General features: G+C 39.5%; 1 protein-coding gene across 2 annotated transcripts in view; it reads right to left on the reverse strand.

Annotated features, from left to right (window-relative positions):
• The window catches only part of MME (membrane metalloendopeptidase), a 91,083-nt gene extending 76,396 nt beyond the window's left edge, over positions 1 to 14,687 (reverse strand). For both annotated transcript variants that reach the window (XM_027092810.1, XM_027092809.1), the window contains exons 1-3: positions 14,471 to 14,687; positions 9,347 to 9,516; positions 8,579 to 8,614 (exon numbers count right to left, since the gene is read on the reverse strand). In XM_027092810.1, coding sequence (XP_026948611.1) covers positions 8,579 to 8,614; positions 9,347 to 9,506 — 196 coding nt within the window. In that variant the 5' untranslated portion in view covers positions 9,507 to 9,516; positions 14,471 to 14,687. The remainder of the gene's footprint in view (positions 1 to 8,578; positions 8,615 to 9,346; positions 9,517 to 14,470) is intronic.
• Positions 14,688 to 16,473: the final 1,786 nt, after the last annotated feature.

Below are 16,473 nucleotides of genomic sequence, written 5' to 3' on the forward strand. Positions count from 1 at the left end.
CTCCTGGGGACTTTACTAAAAATGCAGCTGCAGATTCAATAGGTCTGAGGTGGGGCCTGAGAATTTGCATTTTTGCAAGTTCCCAGCTGATGCTGATGGTACCGTGGACCACGCTTTGAATAACAAGAATCTAGTTATTCTCCTCTTACCACAGGCCTCTGGCTTATTTACTTTGAGGGGTTAATCACTGGGGAGGGAAGGGCTAACAGTGAATGTCTGCAAGGGTGAGCACAGAATAGCTACGTGTTCAAATCAAGTTGTGCTTGACTGGCTTTACAGAAAACAAACAAAAAAAAGCGTTTTGCTTTACAGGAAACATGGATCCAAGTGCCCATTTCTGATTGTGTTCATTTCACAGTTCATTCACAGGCTGAACTGTCACTCCCTGTGCTAACATAGAGCACAGTAGTCAAGGAAAATGTTAATAAGAGATGACATTTTTACCCGAGACTATCTAAAATGTACTTTCTCTCTCTCTCTCTCTCTCTCTCTCCCTCCCTCCACCCCCTACCCTCTCTCTATTTTTGGCTACACCTTCCACTTAAAAAATATATTGACTGCTTTCTTTTGATTCTCACTAAATAGCTTTTTTTTCCTCAATAAATAGCTTTAAGTAGCGCATCTGTTACTTTCATGAAAGAACACATTAAATGGGATATATCTGTGCATTATACCTGTGGTGCATCTCCTTGAAGGATGCATAACATGAAATAGGCTGTCATTAATCTTTGCTGTTTCTCTGTAAAATAAGACACTTTTAATTTCAATTTTGTAGGTAAGGAAAATGAAACGCGGAGGGCTAAACTGACTTAATTAAGATCGCATACTAACAACACAGGATGTGGCCTGAACTTACATCTTAGTTCTACCATGTTGTTGGCTTAGTGGAAAAAGAAGCCGTAATCTTTCAAAAGATTGTGCCTTAATTATTCATAACACTTGCATCTCTTTGAAATAAAGTTTACTATTTAACAGCCTTGCTCCTGCACATATCTATTGTTGGAATTTATCTATATTCTAGTCATCTAATTATTAACCTACATTGTTCATAAAAGAATTCAAAGTGGCCTTACAGGGATACAGGAAATAAAATCAAATACATTAGCTGAGAAAGAAGGAGGAGGGCATGAATAATGCTAATGAATCAAATGTATACAAAGATTATAATTATAGGTTAAAAACAAATCTCTTGACACACTAGTAGTCAAGGTGAAAAGGGAAACACTTCATAGAACCCTTATGAAAAACCAACACAATTTCCCAGAAGTATGAGTGTCACCAGCATCCACTTTGTGGTAGACCCAGTATTCCGCCTTTGATTGACAGATGACAGGTCCACCTGGCCCTACCATACCACATATATCTCTCACTTGCTCTGAAAGTGAAACTCCAGCACATGGAAACAATGCTTCCAATGTCTAATTCCGAAATAACTTCAACTTCCTAGTTGATTTACAATTTCCACAGACTTTTCATCAACATAACACTAATACGATGAAATAATAGGTACTCACTCAAACTGAGAAGCTTAAGTTATTTAGTGATTTGGTAGGCACTGAAAACTACACATAATCACTTTGAATTGTGGAAATAGGAATCAACGGACTCAATACTTAATTACAATAACAAGCATAAGATCAAAACAGAAGATAATTACTTACAAATGGACACTGGAGAGATGGGAAAAAAGGGATAAGGGTGATTTTGTTGCTTTTTATCCGCATACCACAAGATTCACCCAATGACTTTTAATACATTTATACAGCTGTGCAGTGATCACCACAATCCAATTTAGAAAAATTCCATCACCCCAAAAGGTTTCCTTTTGCCCATTTGCAGGAATCCCTGCTCCACTCCCAGGCCCTAGGCAATAGCTATTCTACTTTCTGCCTCTACAGTTTTGCCTTTTCTGTAAATTCATATAAATGAAATTATATAATATGCAGGTTTTATTATTGTCTGACTTATTTTACTTAGTATAACATTCTTGAGGTTCCTTATTGTTGCATGTATCACAGTTTGCTCCTTTTTGCTGTTGTGTAGTATTCCCGTTTATACCCATACCATATTTTGTTTATTCACCTATTGAGGGGTATTTGGGTTGTTTCCATGTTTTGGCTACTATGAATAATGCTGTAATTTAAAAATCACATGAAATCCTTTTGAGGACATGTATTTTCATTTTTCTTAGGTAAATACCTAGGAGTGAAATTGCTGGGTTTATGGAAAGTGTATGTTTAATTTTCCACATAAACTGCCAAATGTTTTCCAAAATGGTTTTTATATATCGCACTGGGATGGACTGAAATATTTTACATTCCCACCAGCTATGTATGATAGTTCTAATCTCCACATCCTCACCAACACGTGGTGTTGTCTATCTTTTTTATTATAGCCCTTCTAGTGGGTATGGGGTGAGGGTGTTTTGAACAAAGAGAATTTATTCCAGTTTTCAATCAGTCAGAAATCGGCTCAAAACAACCACCCCCCACCCCAGAATTTCCTTTTCTGAATGATCTCAGAGAACAAAATTTTTCAAGATTCAAGGGCTTGTGTAACTTTCCCCTTACAGTCTTTTTAACTCTTTATTTTTCAATTTCCCTTTAAAAATCTATCAATATTATTAACTGGAGCTTCATATTATATCAAAGGCTTATTGGGAAGCACCTTGCTACACCATGGATTTTGGTGAGCAGGACAAAGCAAGACCCTTCAACTGCAGTGGGGCCCTCCCATATTTCTCATTCTACAATGTTGAACATAAAGCTGGGGTCCTCACCCCACCCCCTGCAAGCTAGCGTTTATATCCACTCCTTTACTCACAGGTAATGTTCGCAGTTGTAAAATAAACCTTAAGATTCCAAATAAGCTTATCAGGCATTGCTAATTTTCTTTCCTTTTAACCACTTAGTCCAACTATACTATGTTTTCAATACCTTGACCTTGCACTAAAAAAAGATGGTGCACTACTGCTTAAAATCTACCCAGAAGGTTAAAAAAAAAAAAAAAAGTTACATATGTGTGTATTTATCACATCACATCACTGACTCCCTTTCTTGGAAAGGATGTGATTGACAGATGCTAATTTTGACTGGAGAATTTTTGAAGCAAGTATTGCTACACAATTGTCAGGAGAATGGTGTCAGGGAAGCCGCCCAAAGCAAATTGCCACATGCCACATTTAAATTAACAAAGGTGTGCTTCAGCAGCCTTTCCACTAGGATGCCGGCTGCGTTATTGCCTGAAGGATTTTTTCAAGCTGAATTACATAATGAAATAGCCTCATCTCCCACTCTGAAAGGCTGTTACATGCCTAGCAGCCCTCAAGTGTCTGTCTGCGGTCTTTCCTGTACTCATCTAGTTGTGTCGTTTTTCTTCGTGGAGGCTTCTGGGGTGTTAACAGGCAAGAAAGGAGGGACCATGGCCCACAGCAATGCAGAGATTCCTTGTTGCTGCCATGAAAAGGCCAGCTGGTAACAAGATACTTCACTTAGGGCACTACCAGGATCTGGTCCTTGAAGAAATGTTCAGATATTTGGAAGGTTCATTTACTTCAAGGGTTACAGCTCAAGCCACACAAAAGTGATTATAAATCAGAATATGAATACATAATCTCACCAAGCTTAACATATCTTTCAAGTGAACAGAATGCCTCCTTTCCCTGTATTAATATTTAAATACTCATCCAAAGTTTGCTTGATGAGTAAAGAATTAAAGTAAAGGAAATGGATAGTTATGAGGGGTTTCATCCAGGTCCTGATGCTCCACAAACCTGTCCCTCAGGGCTGCCACAATTGTGCAGTGTACAACCTGCACAACTGTACAGATGGTCTTGCTCTCTCTTGAGAACTGTATGGCTCGTGTATCTTAACTTGGTTTCTCTATCCCCTGAAGAGTTTAGGACTACACTGCTAATGTTTGCTTCTTTAAACCCCTTAATTCCATGTTGTGTTTGATGTACTAAAATCACTGATGAAGCTGATCCGCTGTTCTCAGTAAAGTAGCTTGTTTCTTGGTCAAAGAAATATTCATTCTCCTCCTTCTTAGTCTGTATTTAATTATTTCAACTCTCTGAGAGTCATCTTATGTCCTTTAGTTCCAAGTTCTAGCATGAGCGGAGGCAATCTGTTCTCAAATACTGTACGTACAGGCATAGAGTATTAAAAGTTTGATAGACTCCTGGTCTCCTTTGAGGCAACAGGGAAAAGTGGTCATGAATACAGGTTCTGGAGTCAGGCTGCCTGGAGTGCAATCCTAGCTCAAGTTTGTTCATCTGTAAAAGGAATGTATAATGGTACCTACCTCACAAGGTCATTATGAGGATCCAATGTAAACTGCTTACAATAGTGTCAGACACATAAACATTCAGTAAGTGTTAGCTATTATTATTCTATTTTATCTTCTATTTTTACTTTATTATATTACATACCTCAATTTAGTAATAAAACACTAGTTTAGCAAGAAACACTGTGTGTGTGTTTTAACTCTTCAAAGACAGCCCCCAAATAAAAGAACTATGGAAGGGTGTATTATTAGTTCCCTATTGCTGCTACAACACATTGCCACAAATGCAGTGACTTAGAACAACACAAATTTATTATCTTATGGCTCTAGGGGTCAACAGGGCTGCATTCCTTCTGGATGCTCTAGGGAAGAACCATCCCTTTCCCTTTCCAGCTTCTAGAGACTGCACACATTCCCTGGCTCATGGCTATATTACTCCAAACTTGGCTTCCTCTGCTTCTGTTGTTACATTTTTCTCTCTGATTCTGACCCTCCTGTTCCCTTCCCCTTATAAGAACCTTGTGATCACATAAGACCATCCCGATAATTCAGGATAATTTCCCCAATATCCTTAACTTAATAATCACCTTTGCAAAGTACCTTTGGCCTTATAAGGTAACATATTCATAAGATCCAGGGATAGGAAGTGGACATGTTTAGGGAGGCATTATTCTGTCTACCACAAAGGGAAAAGCATTAGATGATCTCTTGAGATTATTTAAGCCAGTGGTACCCAAGTGGAGATGATACTGCTGCCCCAAGGAGACATGTGGCAATGTCTGGAGATACTTTTTGGTTATCACAGCTGGGAGAAGGTGCTGATAGTCACCTAGTGGGTAGAGGCCAAGGGTGCTGTAAAACACCCTACCATGCACAGAACAGCCCCCTTCTCCATAACAAAGAATTATCCAGCCCAAAATGTTAACAGTGATGAAGCTGAGAAATCCTGATTTAAAGTATATGATTCCTTGAAATCTTAGTAAGGTTGCAATGCAATGGAAGCCAGTTTCAGGATTTAGATTTACACAGAGACGTTTGAGAAATCACATCCAAGCTCTATAATTCCATGTTTTTAACAATCTTATATAGTAAATAAGAGATGAATAGTATTACTCATACTTTAATAGTAGGGTTTTGAACACTGCCTTAACTTGTAATTTGTTAAGAAGTGTTTGTTTCATTTTAGGTCTGGTGTAATCTTTCAGAGGGATGCATTTCTTATACAGGCAAGTTAATTTAAAGTACGTCTTGTAAACAGCATTTTATGTATATTACAAATATTTAAATTTATAGAGGCTCAGATTTAAAGGACCCAACACCAAACAAATGTCAAGATGATCCAAAGCTTTCTGCAGTATTTTATTTTTGCCTTGGTGTGGCTTGACCTCCATGCCTTGACTTCAAAGGATCAAAGAGAGAAGTGCATTTGCCATGACTTTCCCTTCCAGGAGGAGAAAGATTTCAGCTAAAACCAACTTTCACTTGAAATAAGCGCCTTGGGTATCAATACCTAACTTTTCTAATTCTCAACAATTTCTGTGCTCAGGTTTGAATTCTCCCAATCTTTTAAAGTAATCTATAGAATTGCTGGTAGGAGACTTTATATTTTTTTCAACATCTTTTATTCTGTCTTTCTTTTCTTTCCATCCACTCCACTCTTTCACTCTCTCCCTTTTTTTTCTGTCCTAGATTTCCCCTAGAGTTTTCTTAATCTGAAGCAACTTCTAAAAGCAATAGTTATGTTTTCTGTGGCAGAAAATATTTTCTAACCAGTAGAGGACTCTCTCTCTCTCTCTCTGTGTGTGTGTGTGTGTGTGTGTGTAGGGCGTAAAAACTTTATCCATAAGAGTGAGTTTCATCATTTTCCCCCCAGGGAGGAAGAGTAACTATGAATATGAAAGTATTCTAGCAGCTTGTGAACCAAAAGAGCAGAATGAAGAAAAACACACAGCTATTCAGCAACCTTGTTTACCACTGAAGCTACTTCTATTGTATACATTTCTCTGCCAAGGTATAGTTCTGTGCGGTGCTTTTTACATTTGGTATGATTTCTAAACTACAATTAAAGGATACAGTTTAAATACATTTTAATGAGTTAAGCCTTGCCAACCAGTATAAAAAAAAGCCAAAGCCATACCTCTAAACATTAAGTCACATGTAAGATTCCAGATTCCAAATGTCATATTGCTCCTTAGGTGGGTACCACTAAAGGAACCTGCTCAGATCTCTGGGGTACAATCACCTGTAGGATTTTACAAAGATATGCCTACCTAGTCAAAGGATCTAGTTTCTTCAAAAATAAAATCCAAGAAAAAAGAGTGAGAGGGAGAAAAATCTGAGAGAACCTACAGATTAAGAGACTTAATAGATGCATCAAGTATACTGAGGACTGAGACACTTAGAGATAATTAGAGGGCAACACATAAGTGGGAGTTACTCAAAACAGAATAGCATGAGCATATAATAGGGCAGCTGGTAGAGAGAAAGGAGAGATAGGATTTAGGGAGAAGCAAATGGTAACTTTGACAACTTGGGCACATACCAACTCTGGCACAGAGACCCTGGACATCTCCCAGCCAAGGCACCTGTGCAGCCATTTCCCTGAGGAATAAAGAAACTTCTTTTGTTTCTGGGAAGGCCCTTGGATGGGAAAGTGCATGTTATTACACTGAGGAGCAAATGGCTGGTATCCCAATCAGGTCTCCCTCAAGCTACCCACATCATGTCCCAGAGTGTACATGTGGTCAGTGTACTTGAGATGCAGTGCGGGGGGGAAAAAAGGCAAAAAGCAATACAGAAAAACAAAGAGCACATACATACTAAGGACATTAGACTATAACCTAGAATCCCACAATATTTTCCCATTACTATTTTGCAAAGGTCAGTGAATAACAAAAACCCAGATAAGACAATCCAACAGAAAATGGTTAAAAATCATTTGGGACAGATTATTTCTTGGAAGAAATGTAGACATCAGAAAGGAAGTTTAGAATCTCTTGTCAAAGGGCATAAACACTGTGATCATATCCAAGGTGCTATGCCAGCTACCACCTTTCTTCTCCTTGTCAAAATGTTCTTTTTTTCACCACATTCTAATTGATGTGACTTCTATAGCTCCATACACTTCTCTGTTCCCTTCTCTGACTTTTCTTTTCCTTCTACTCTAATTCTTGATGTCCTCTTAAGTTCAGCTCTTACACTTCTTCTACTTCTAGGAACTCAAATATTCCCAAGGCTTCAGCTATCACCCCTTGGCTGACAGATCCTAAATTCACTTGATCTCTACTTTCTTGCTGTCTATCACCACTTGGATGTTACCCCTGACTTAGACGCAATAGGTCTAAATCCACATTAATCACAACCTCCCTAAAACAAACTTACCTCGTAACTTTGCTATTTCAGTATGAGCTGCCACGGTCTCCTGAGTCCCTTGAGGTTTCAAAGTTGGTGTCATTTTCAAAGTATTCATATCCTTCATTTAGCAAGTCAGTGCTATTAAGCCATCCAATTGTTCCTCACATTGTCTCAGAGCTCTTTCATCCCACTGCAAGCAGCCCTCCTAAGCTCACACCTGGATTACAGAAGCAGACCCTACCTGCCCTCCCTCCCTAGCTTTTCACTCAATCCACCCAGCCTAGCGTTCTCAGAATCATCTTCCAACTTTTACCTTAACAAGTGATCTGTTCAGGAAAATATCCTTTTCTCTTTTACTACAAAATCAAGGCTAAATATGAATTTTCAAACTCTCCATAACGTGTCCCTATCTATCATGCCTACATTTTCACTGCTTCTCTACACGATTTACTCCTGTTCTTTCTTCTAGTTTGGAATTCCCTCTTCTGTACCTCCACTTCCAAATCCTAGCCCTGCTTCAAGACCCCTCCCAAATTAACTTTTCCACCTTGCTTTACAGAACTATATGTCACTCCCTTTTTCATTCTTACCCCTCTAATGATCTGCATTGAGAAATTTAGCACTTAATGGTATGATGCGTGCCATTTCAAGTGCTGATTTTTTTTCTCCAATTACATGGCAAGCTCCATAAAGCTACAGATATAGTTCTCCATCTCTACCCTACCATATACTCTGGGGTTGAAAAGAGTGAATTCTTTTTTGGAATGAATAAATTAACAAATCTATTACTTAAGTATATTTTGATGTTCTTTGACTATTAATTAATGACCTATAACAAATAAAAATATACACAAAGCAAATATAGAGATCTATTAGCATTTGATTTTTAAATGTTATACATCAATTGTAAAACTATTAAATTTAAAAACTATCTTCTTACCTGATTTTATGCAGTCTGATGACTTGCAAATACCATCTAGAAAAAGGAGGATATATGCATAAATATTTGCAATACACATATTCTTTCTCCCTACCTTTTGTTCTTTTATAAACGGCCAATTAAATAATCAATTCCTTAAAGCAAGAACTAAAACCTAAGTATTATATATCATTGACAGTAGTTAGAAGAAAATATAGAGGAATAAAATAAGCAAATCCTAAATTTAAAATTTTTTAAATGAAGGAAAAAAATGTATTTCTTATATCATCCCTGACCACTAAGCCCTAGGTCTATTAAGTTGAAACATCAGTTGTTTTAGTCTGGTAATCATTTTTTTTTCCATTAATGAACCAACCTTTTCTAATCCTTATTGTGAAAAACTTCTAAGGCTCAAATTAGACCTCTTAAATTCTTGTAAAGCCGTTTCAAATTTCAATGACACAACAGAAGTTGACTAATTGAAGTTGGCTATAAAATTGTGAATACTTTCATCAAGTAAAATTATACATTAGAATCTTCATTAAAATACATACGAGTGCACGAAACATACTTGGCAATTAATAACTTACCTCAAGCATAAAACACATTGTACTTTAGTCAAAGTTAGGTGTTTTGGCATACTGATGTTACATTTTATAAATGAATCTTTATATCACCATCTTTAAGTGTCTCTTTCCTTAACACATTGTTTAATAGATGGGAAAAACCTAAGATGAAGGTTTCACTGTCTTCTGCATGTTTGTGGGCACAGGTGTGTGAGTAACTCACCATCATAGGTTGCATAGAGAGCTATCATTGTCACTGCAATGACGGCAAGCAGCAGGACAAGGACGGAGAGACTGATCTCCAGTGGGGTCCATCGCTGTTTCTTCTTTGGCTTTGGAGTGCTGATATCAGTTATATCCATCTGACTTTCTGATCTGCCCATTACCTAAAGTCTGGAAAAAAAAAAAAAACCACATTAAAAAGTTTTTTTCAAATTAATCATAATAAATTAATCAATAGATAAAAAGAAGAGATCTATATACAATTTTCTAAATGCTTAATGTGGCTGAATAAAGTAAAAGCTTAACTCATTTTAAATTAGAAATAAAAGTTTTTTGCTGAAAGTCAAAATTTTGATTCTGAAAGCAAAGAGTCTATAGTCACATAAGTTAGACAGATCCTGGTCACAATCTTTTGGATTTTTTTGACATATCACTGAAGATCCAAGCAAAATCAGACAAGGAGACTCAGTTAAATACTCACGGACGATTCCTTCAGCAGTTCATAAGCAAATAACTTCTGTACCATCATTAAGGAAAGTTTTAAACTCACCCTTCTGAACTTTGTACAACATCAAAGGTGAATTTTATAGCTTGCTCCACTGGCTTCCTTTATAAGCTTAGAAATCAATGACTAATACTTCGAGGTTTTGACTAAGCAATAATTTTAAATATGAATACAGATAAAAACAAAAAGGAACAAACACTTGTAGTATTTTTTTTCATCTTAAAAACATCTTTAATTTTACAGTTCAAAATTACAACAACTGCTAATATGGGTATCTATTAACTGTTTAGACAACATTTTGAAAATGGTCACTCACTGGACCAAAAGTCATGGTTTACAATCTGGGATGAAAGATACTAACCGTAAGTACTGTTTCTTTGTGCAACTGAAGAAGAAGAAAATATGATTAAAAAAATTCAACCTTGCAGGTCAGGATAACAATTAAGATACTTAACTTGTTCTTAAATTAATAATATTAATACTTCTGCTAATTATAGCTGATATTTATTGAGTACTTCCCATGTGCCACTCACAGTTCTTGGTGCTTTGCATGTACTACTTCACTGAATCTTTGTAAGGCGGATTTGAATATTCCAGTTCTATACCTTAGGATAGTGGGGCACAGAAAAGCCAGGTAACTTGCCCAAAGCTACACAAGTAAGAACACATTTACAATGAACACATTTCAAAGAATACAATTACAAAGAACACATTTTGAAAGAAAATTGCATCATCATACAATGATAGCTACTTTAAACCTTATTGCAGAAGTCTAGGGGGTAAAATTAAGGGGATATTAGCCTAAATATTAGATTTCATTATATTTCTTTTAGAGGCCTAGTGACTCTTTATCAGCTATTCACCAAAGCTTAGAACACACAAGTTCAATTTTTCTGCCTGACTGTAGAAAAGAGCATTGTAAACTAACAGATTAGCTGTGTATAGCCTGATGCAAATTAAGCATATAATTTAGTTCCTAGATGAAGTGACTGCTCAGAGATGCTCTCATAGTTAGAAATCTTTGTTGAATACACATAATTTTCTGAGAGTGTGTTTTGCGGAAACTGAGGCACAGGATAAAGTAGAAACGGATTCTACGTTTGAAGTATGGCCTGGGTGATCAGGCCATCAGTTATCAGCAGATAACTAGGAATTTAATTTCCCCAGTGAGTTATTAATAAGTGAGTCACAGTTGGACTTTAAAGTTCTGGATACAAAGTCTTAAGCATGCTGTCCCTGGGATTACATGAGGCTATAACCAAGGACAGACTATCAAATAAAAATATTTTATTAGACCATGAAAACCATGTCTGCTCAATAAAAGTGGAATGTAGTGTACCTGAATGTTAAAATGTCTTAATGGTTATATGACTCATGTTGGCTTAGTCTCACAGCCTCTTTCTTGGGTTATGATATGGAATTGCATTGATAGTAGCCCTTGGATTTTTAATAGGGGAGGTGGGTGGGGAAAGAAAAGATGGAAACATACTTAACGCTTGGACACCATACAGAGAGGTAAACAATAAAGAATAATTTTCCCGCTTCTCCCAGATGAATTCAAGACTGACTTCAAGAGCATCTGAATATTAATCACATTTGCTTGAGTATTTCCATTTCCTGAGTATTTCTCCCCCTGCTCTGATAATATTTCAGAAAACAATCTAGAGAAACGTTCTCCTGATATATTATAATATGACCCACTTCTCTTTTTAGTTCTTTCTTAGAAAAAACAATTAGTTTCTCTAGTAAAATCTAGGGCCAGGAACCAGGGCAGCCATGGGTTAAATTGAAGCTGCTCATTTGCGCCACCAGGTTTTCATCATGCAGGAAAACTAGTAGGCAGTTATGTCTTTCTCCCTTCTGGGTTACTTTTCCCGGGTGTCTACTTCTTACCCTTGAGACTGGGGTACTGAGGCAGCTGGGCTCTTAATGGTTCCGCACCTTAGCAGAAATTGTTACAGGGGAAAATAAAGGCAGTGACTGAAGCTGTTTAGTCCTTATACCTGAATCAAAATAATATCATCTTTGAATCACTTGCAAACTCTCCATCTGCCCCTCCTATAAACGTCCTGCAAATTTTCAGTCTTTTGCTCCTAAGAAGCACTTTTCAACAGCACTGACCAAAGCAGAAATGAGGCAAGTTTAACTTCCTAATTAACTTTGTCATTCATTTCCAGTAATTCCAATTGATTCACTATTTTCTTTTAAGAAAATAGGGGTCAGAATCTTGAACCTCAGGAAAAAACATATCACCATCCCTCAGATACCTGGATGTCCAATGCAACCACACCCAACCCCATTTTAGAGAGGGGGAAAAGGAGGCAATTATACAAAAGAATACAAAAATTATAAAGTCGATACTTGTAGTCCCATATAAAGCAGGATATCCCCAAACATACCTACATCCTTAAAGTATTCCACCTCAATTGGAGATATGTTGGAAAGTTCAAGCCAAAAAGTAGACACTTCCGCAAGAGAGGATAGAGGATTAGGACATCTACCCTAACGAGAATACTGCAAACTTCAGCTTGACAACATCTCCAAAAGAATAAAAGATTATTTTGCCTAAATAGAAACTGAGTTTCAAAGCAATATACAGCAGCAATTTTTATACCAGTTGAGTGTACACATTACTTTATCACATCATCAAATCAAAGAACCCAGAGGATAACTGGCTTGTTGAAAAGTATAAACCAAAGCAATGTTCATCTTCACAACACATTAGTACATTAACATTTCTGCAAGTCTCTGAGGTTACACTATGCAATTACAGTTTGTATTACGGAAACTGAAGCACAGGAAGCAAGAGAAACAGGTTCCACCTATAATGGAGTATAATCTACAAAAATACTGAATCAGTATGCTATACACCTTAAACTAACACAATATTGTAAATCAACTGTACTTCAATTCAAAAAATTCAGAGAGAAACAGGTTCCATATTTAGACGATAGCTGCAGATTTGAGGAGGCACATATGGTAGAGGAATCACCTCCTTGTTTCCCCGGACAAGGGAAACTTGTAGGTGTTTCCTGGATCTGATATACGGAGTTCTGAACGCAAAGCCCCAAACATATTACTCCCATGTGCAGTGTTGCTATATACAACAAAAGACACAGCATGGAGTCCAAGATTAAGTGCTGGAACCCAGCAATAATGCCAGCTAGATGCCTTCATAGTCGGTGTGCAGACTAGTAGCTTCCAAATGCTGACACTGCATATCGAGGTACTTCTTTTCAGTTTAATAAAATTACCATTTGCATCGTATATGGAGGAGGAGTAAACTTGACCAAGAGGCTAAAGAGAACAATTTGGGACTTCCCTGGTGGTGCAGTGGTTAAAAATCCACCTGCCAATGCAGGGGACAGGGTTTCAAGCCCTGGTCTGGGAAGATTCCACATGCCGCGAAGCAACTAAGCCAGTCCTGTACAACTACTGAGCCTGCGCTCTAGAGCCCGCAAGCCACAACTACTGAGCCCGCGAGCCTGTGCTCCACAACAAGAGAAAGCCTGCGCGCAGCAAAGAAGACCCAACTCAGACAAAAATTAATAAATTTATTGGAAAATAAATAAATAAAGAGAACACTTCAGTTGCAATTACTCTTTTGTTCAAATACTACAAATAGGTTAAGACAGATTAAGGAAACTTTCATCTGCAAAAGAACTCCCACCACCACTCCCACCAACCAACCCTCGAGATTTAAGCACTCTATCAGCATAAATTATGTAAGAGGAAACTAAGGTTTAAAGCAAGATGAAGAAGCAGGATAATGAAAAGATCTTCAGGGTAGGGAAAGTAAAAATAGGCAAGTGAGTTACAAATGAGAAGAAAATCTGACAGAAACCAAAATGAAAACAAACCTTACTTTAAAATACAAACAAAAAACAAAAACAAACAGTGTCTTTACAGCGGAATGGCAAATTCCCAGCCCCCAAATCAGCCAGCCTGCAATTTCGTAGCGCTGATCTCAGTAACCGGACGTAACTCTCCCAGGCAGAGGCTGCAGGAAGCTATGGAAATGAACCTGAAGAGTCGACCTGACATCACTTGCAGAGCCCTCGTCCAGGTCACCCTCTCTAACCCCAGTCCCTCACTCTTCAAGTCTCAGTTGCAGCTTCTTCCCAGGGCACGCCTCCCTCGCCCACAGCCGCGGGGTCCCGGGCGCTCTGATCTCGCCGGACCTGAGCCACGGACCCTGCTCCGTGCGCCTTCCACGCAGCCGCTCCGCGCGGCCGCCGCTCCCCTCCGGCTCCCGTCCCAACGGCTCCCACCGCCCCCGAGGGAAATCTCGCGCCCTTTGGACCCATCTCCCCCCAGCTCCCAGGTGCCAGCTCGCTTTCTCGGGACTCACCCATGGGATTCGGGAGAAGTTGGAGGCTGCTGAGCAGACACATCCCGACCAATGAGCGCACTGGGTCTGCGGGCGGCGGGGAGCGCCGCAGAGCGCTGGTCGGTCGGTGCGTCCGCCCAGGCGCGTCCCGAGCAGCGCGGGCTCCTGGCGGCGGGCGGCGGCGCCGAGCCCAGGCCGGACTCCAGGGAGGTTCCGGGCCCGCCTCGGCCCGGGCCCGGGGGCGACGGGGAACCCGGACATCTCTCGGACCCGCACCCGGAGAGACTCACCTTGGTCTCTCAGCAGATCCCGCGCCGGGAGTCGGGCGGCTTCTCCCGCCTGCGCTGGGTCCAGCTTCGCCACTTGCACATCTCCGCGCCCCGCGCGTCTCGGCGCTCTCACCCCCCCACCCCCACCCCGCCTCGCCACTGCAGGACCAGCGAGAGGAGCAGTTCCCTGGGTGACCTGAAGGTTTCCTCTAGGTCTCCCAAATCCTGTCACATCCTGTGAGGGGGCCAGGGGTGGGGGTGTGAGAAAGCCCCCACCCCCACGCCCGCCCCCCCCCTCACCCTTCCCCAAAGGGCTTTGCCAAACATTCTTGGAATTGCTTAGCTTCGGGGCTTTCAAGAAAATACACTGCCTCTTCGAGATTCTGTAGTGCTGATAAGGGTTCTATTTCTCTCTCTAATGGACCTGAGACAAAAACATTTCTCACACTCTTCCTTCTCCACTTCCTCGCTCCTTTTCCTCCCTTCAGCGAAGCTTCTTCCTTTCTCAGTTTTTCTTTATTTTTTTTCTCTCCTTGCTTTCTGTTTTTTTTCTTTCATTCTTTTCTTGCGCTCCCTCCCTCCTTTTTTCCTTCTCTCCTTCCTTTCCTTTTCCCCCTCCCTTTTGCTTACCCTCTCTTCTCTTTCTTCCCTTCCTTTTTCTTGGTGATGTCCAGAGCTACATTCTGTACTGAAACTCTCCACTCCCATCTTCTGACTCTAGGGAATCGTGTAATGTGCGTACCCGAGGGGCTGGAATGGGGAGTGAGAAAGTCAGAGAAAAATAAGCTCAAGTGTGTCTGCTCTACCTACTAAAATTTAGCTATAATGTGTCTGCTGGACCCTTGTCATTTTGATGCAGTCAAGCACCACACCATTTTCATGTATGATATGTGATTCCTTTTCAAGGGCGTAAAAAACAAGAAAATACTTTTTGCACAAAGGCGATTCCTTTATAAAAGCTGTTTTTAGCAGCTATAAACTCAGAAGAACTAAAGCTCTTCTAATTTTTTCTTTTTTTGCTTCCATGATTTTTGGTTCAATGAATCAATGCCAAGTATATAAGTAGCTTTAACATTGATCCCCTTTTCCTTATATATTTGCAAACACACACACACACACACACACACACACACACCCTGGGGAATTAATAGGGAAATACAGGTGGGTTTTCCTGAACATGCAGTTGCTATTTTTAACATCAAAATGATGCAGTGCTTGAGAGATGTCCCTTTGCACTGACAAATTTTGCATCCTTTTTATAGTAGAGAAAGTTGAAAAGCAAGGAGAAAAAGTGGTACTTGCTAATGAAAGGGTAAAGGGAATACAGTGGAGAGACATTAAGAAAAAGTTAAAACAATCATTAAATAATTAGATTAATATAGCAAAATCAAAAATGAAACAGGAGGGAAGGGGGTAGGGCACAACCTTTAAAAGAATGACATAGCCACAGTACATGACAACTAGTGAGAACCAACTGGATCCAAGATGGCAGAAGATTTGACTTTCAGTAGACCTTGAGCCTCATCATATGTTCATTGTAATACGTTAGCATAAGCTAAATGACACACCCACCAGTGCCATGACAGTTTTGAGGTCAACCATAGCCCAATTCCTGGAAATCCCCGCCCCTTCCCCAAAATAGTTGGAATAATCCTCTCATTAGCCTATGAAATTATCCAGCCCATTAAAAACTAACCACCCCATATTTCAAGGCCTCTTGCTTCTTGCCTTCCTAGATGGCCCACACTCTGTCTGTGGAGTGTGTTTCCCCCAAGGCTTCTCGCCTTCTGAGATGGCCCACGTTCTGTCTGTGGTGTCTCTAAATAAATCCACTTTTTACCTATCACTTTGTCTCTGAATTCTTTCGCGAGGAGGAAAGGACCTTAAATTCACCGGCAGCAAAAGTACTCTCCTCATATCTTTATTCTTTACTCTTTCTTGGTGCATGGTGCAGACACTACTTAATCCTTACAGTATGGATGTAACCACCCCACAAAGAAGCATAAAGAGCTCTTCTAAGTTAA

This window comes from Aethalodelphis obliquidens, unplaced genomic scaffold (genome assembly GCF_003676395.1).
Source record: "Aethalodelphis obliquidens isolate GAN/ISIS:26980383/991018 unplaced genomic scaffold, ASM367639v1 scaffold81, whole genome shotgun sequence".
Classification (NCBI taxonomy): domain Eukaryota; kingdom Metazoa; phylum Chordata; class Mammalia; order Artiodactyla; family Delphinidae; genus Aethalodelphis; species Aethalodelphis obliquidens.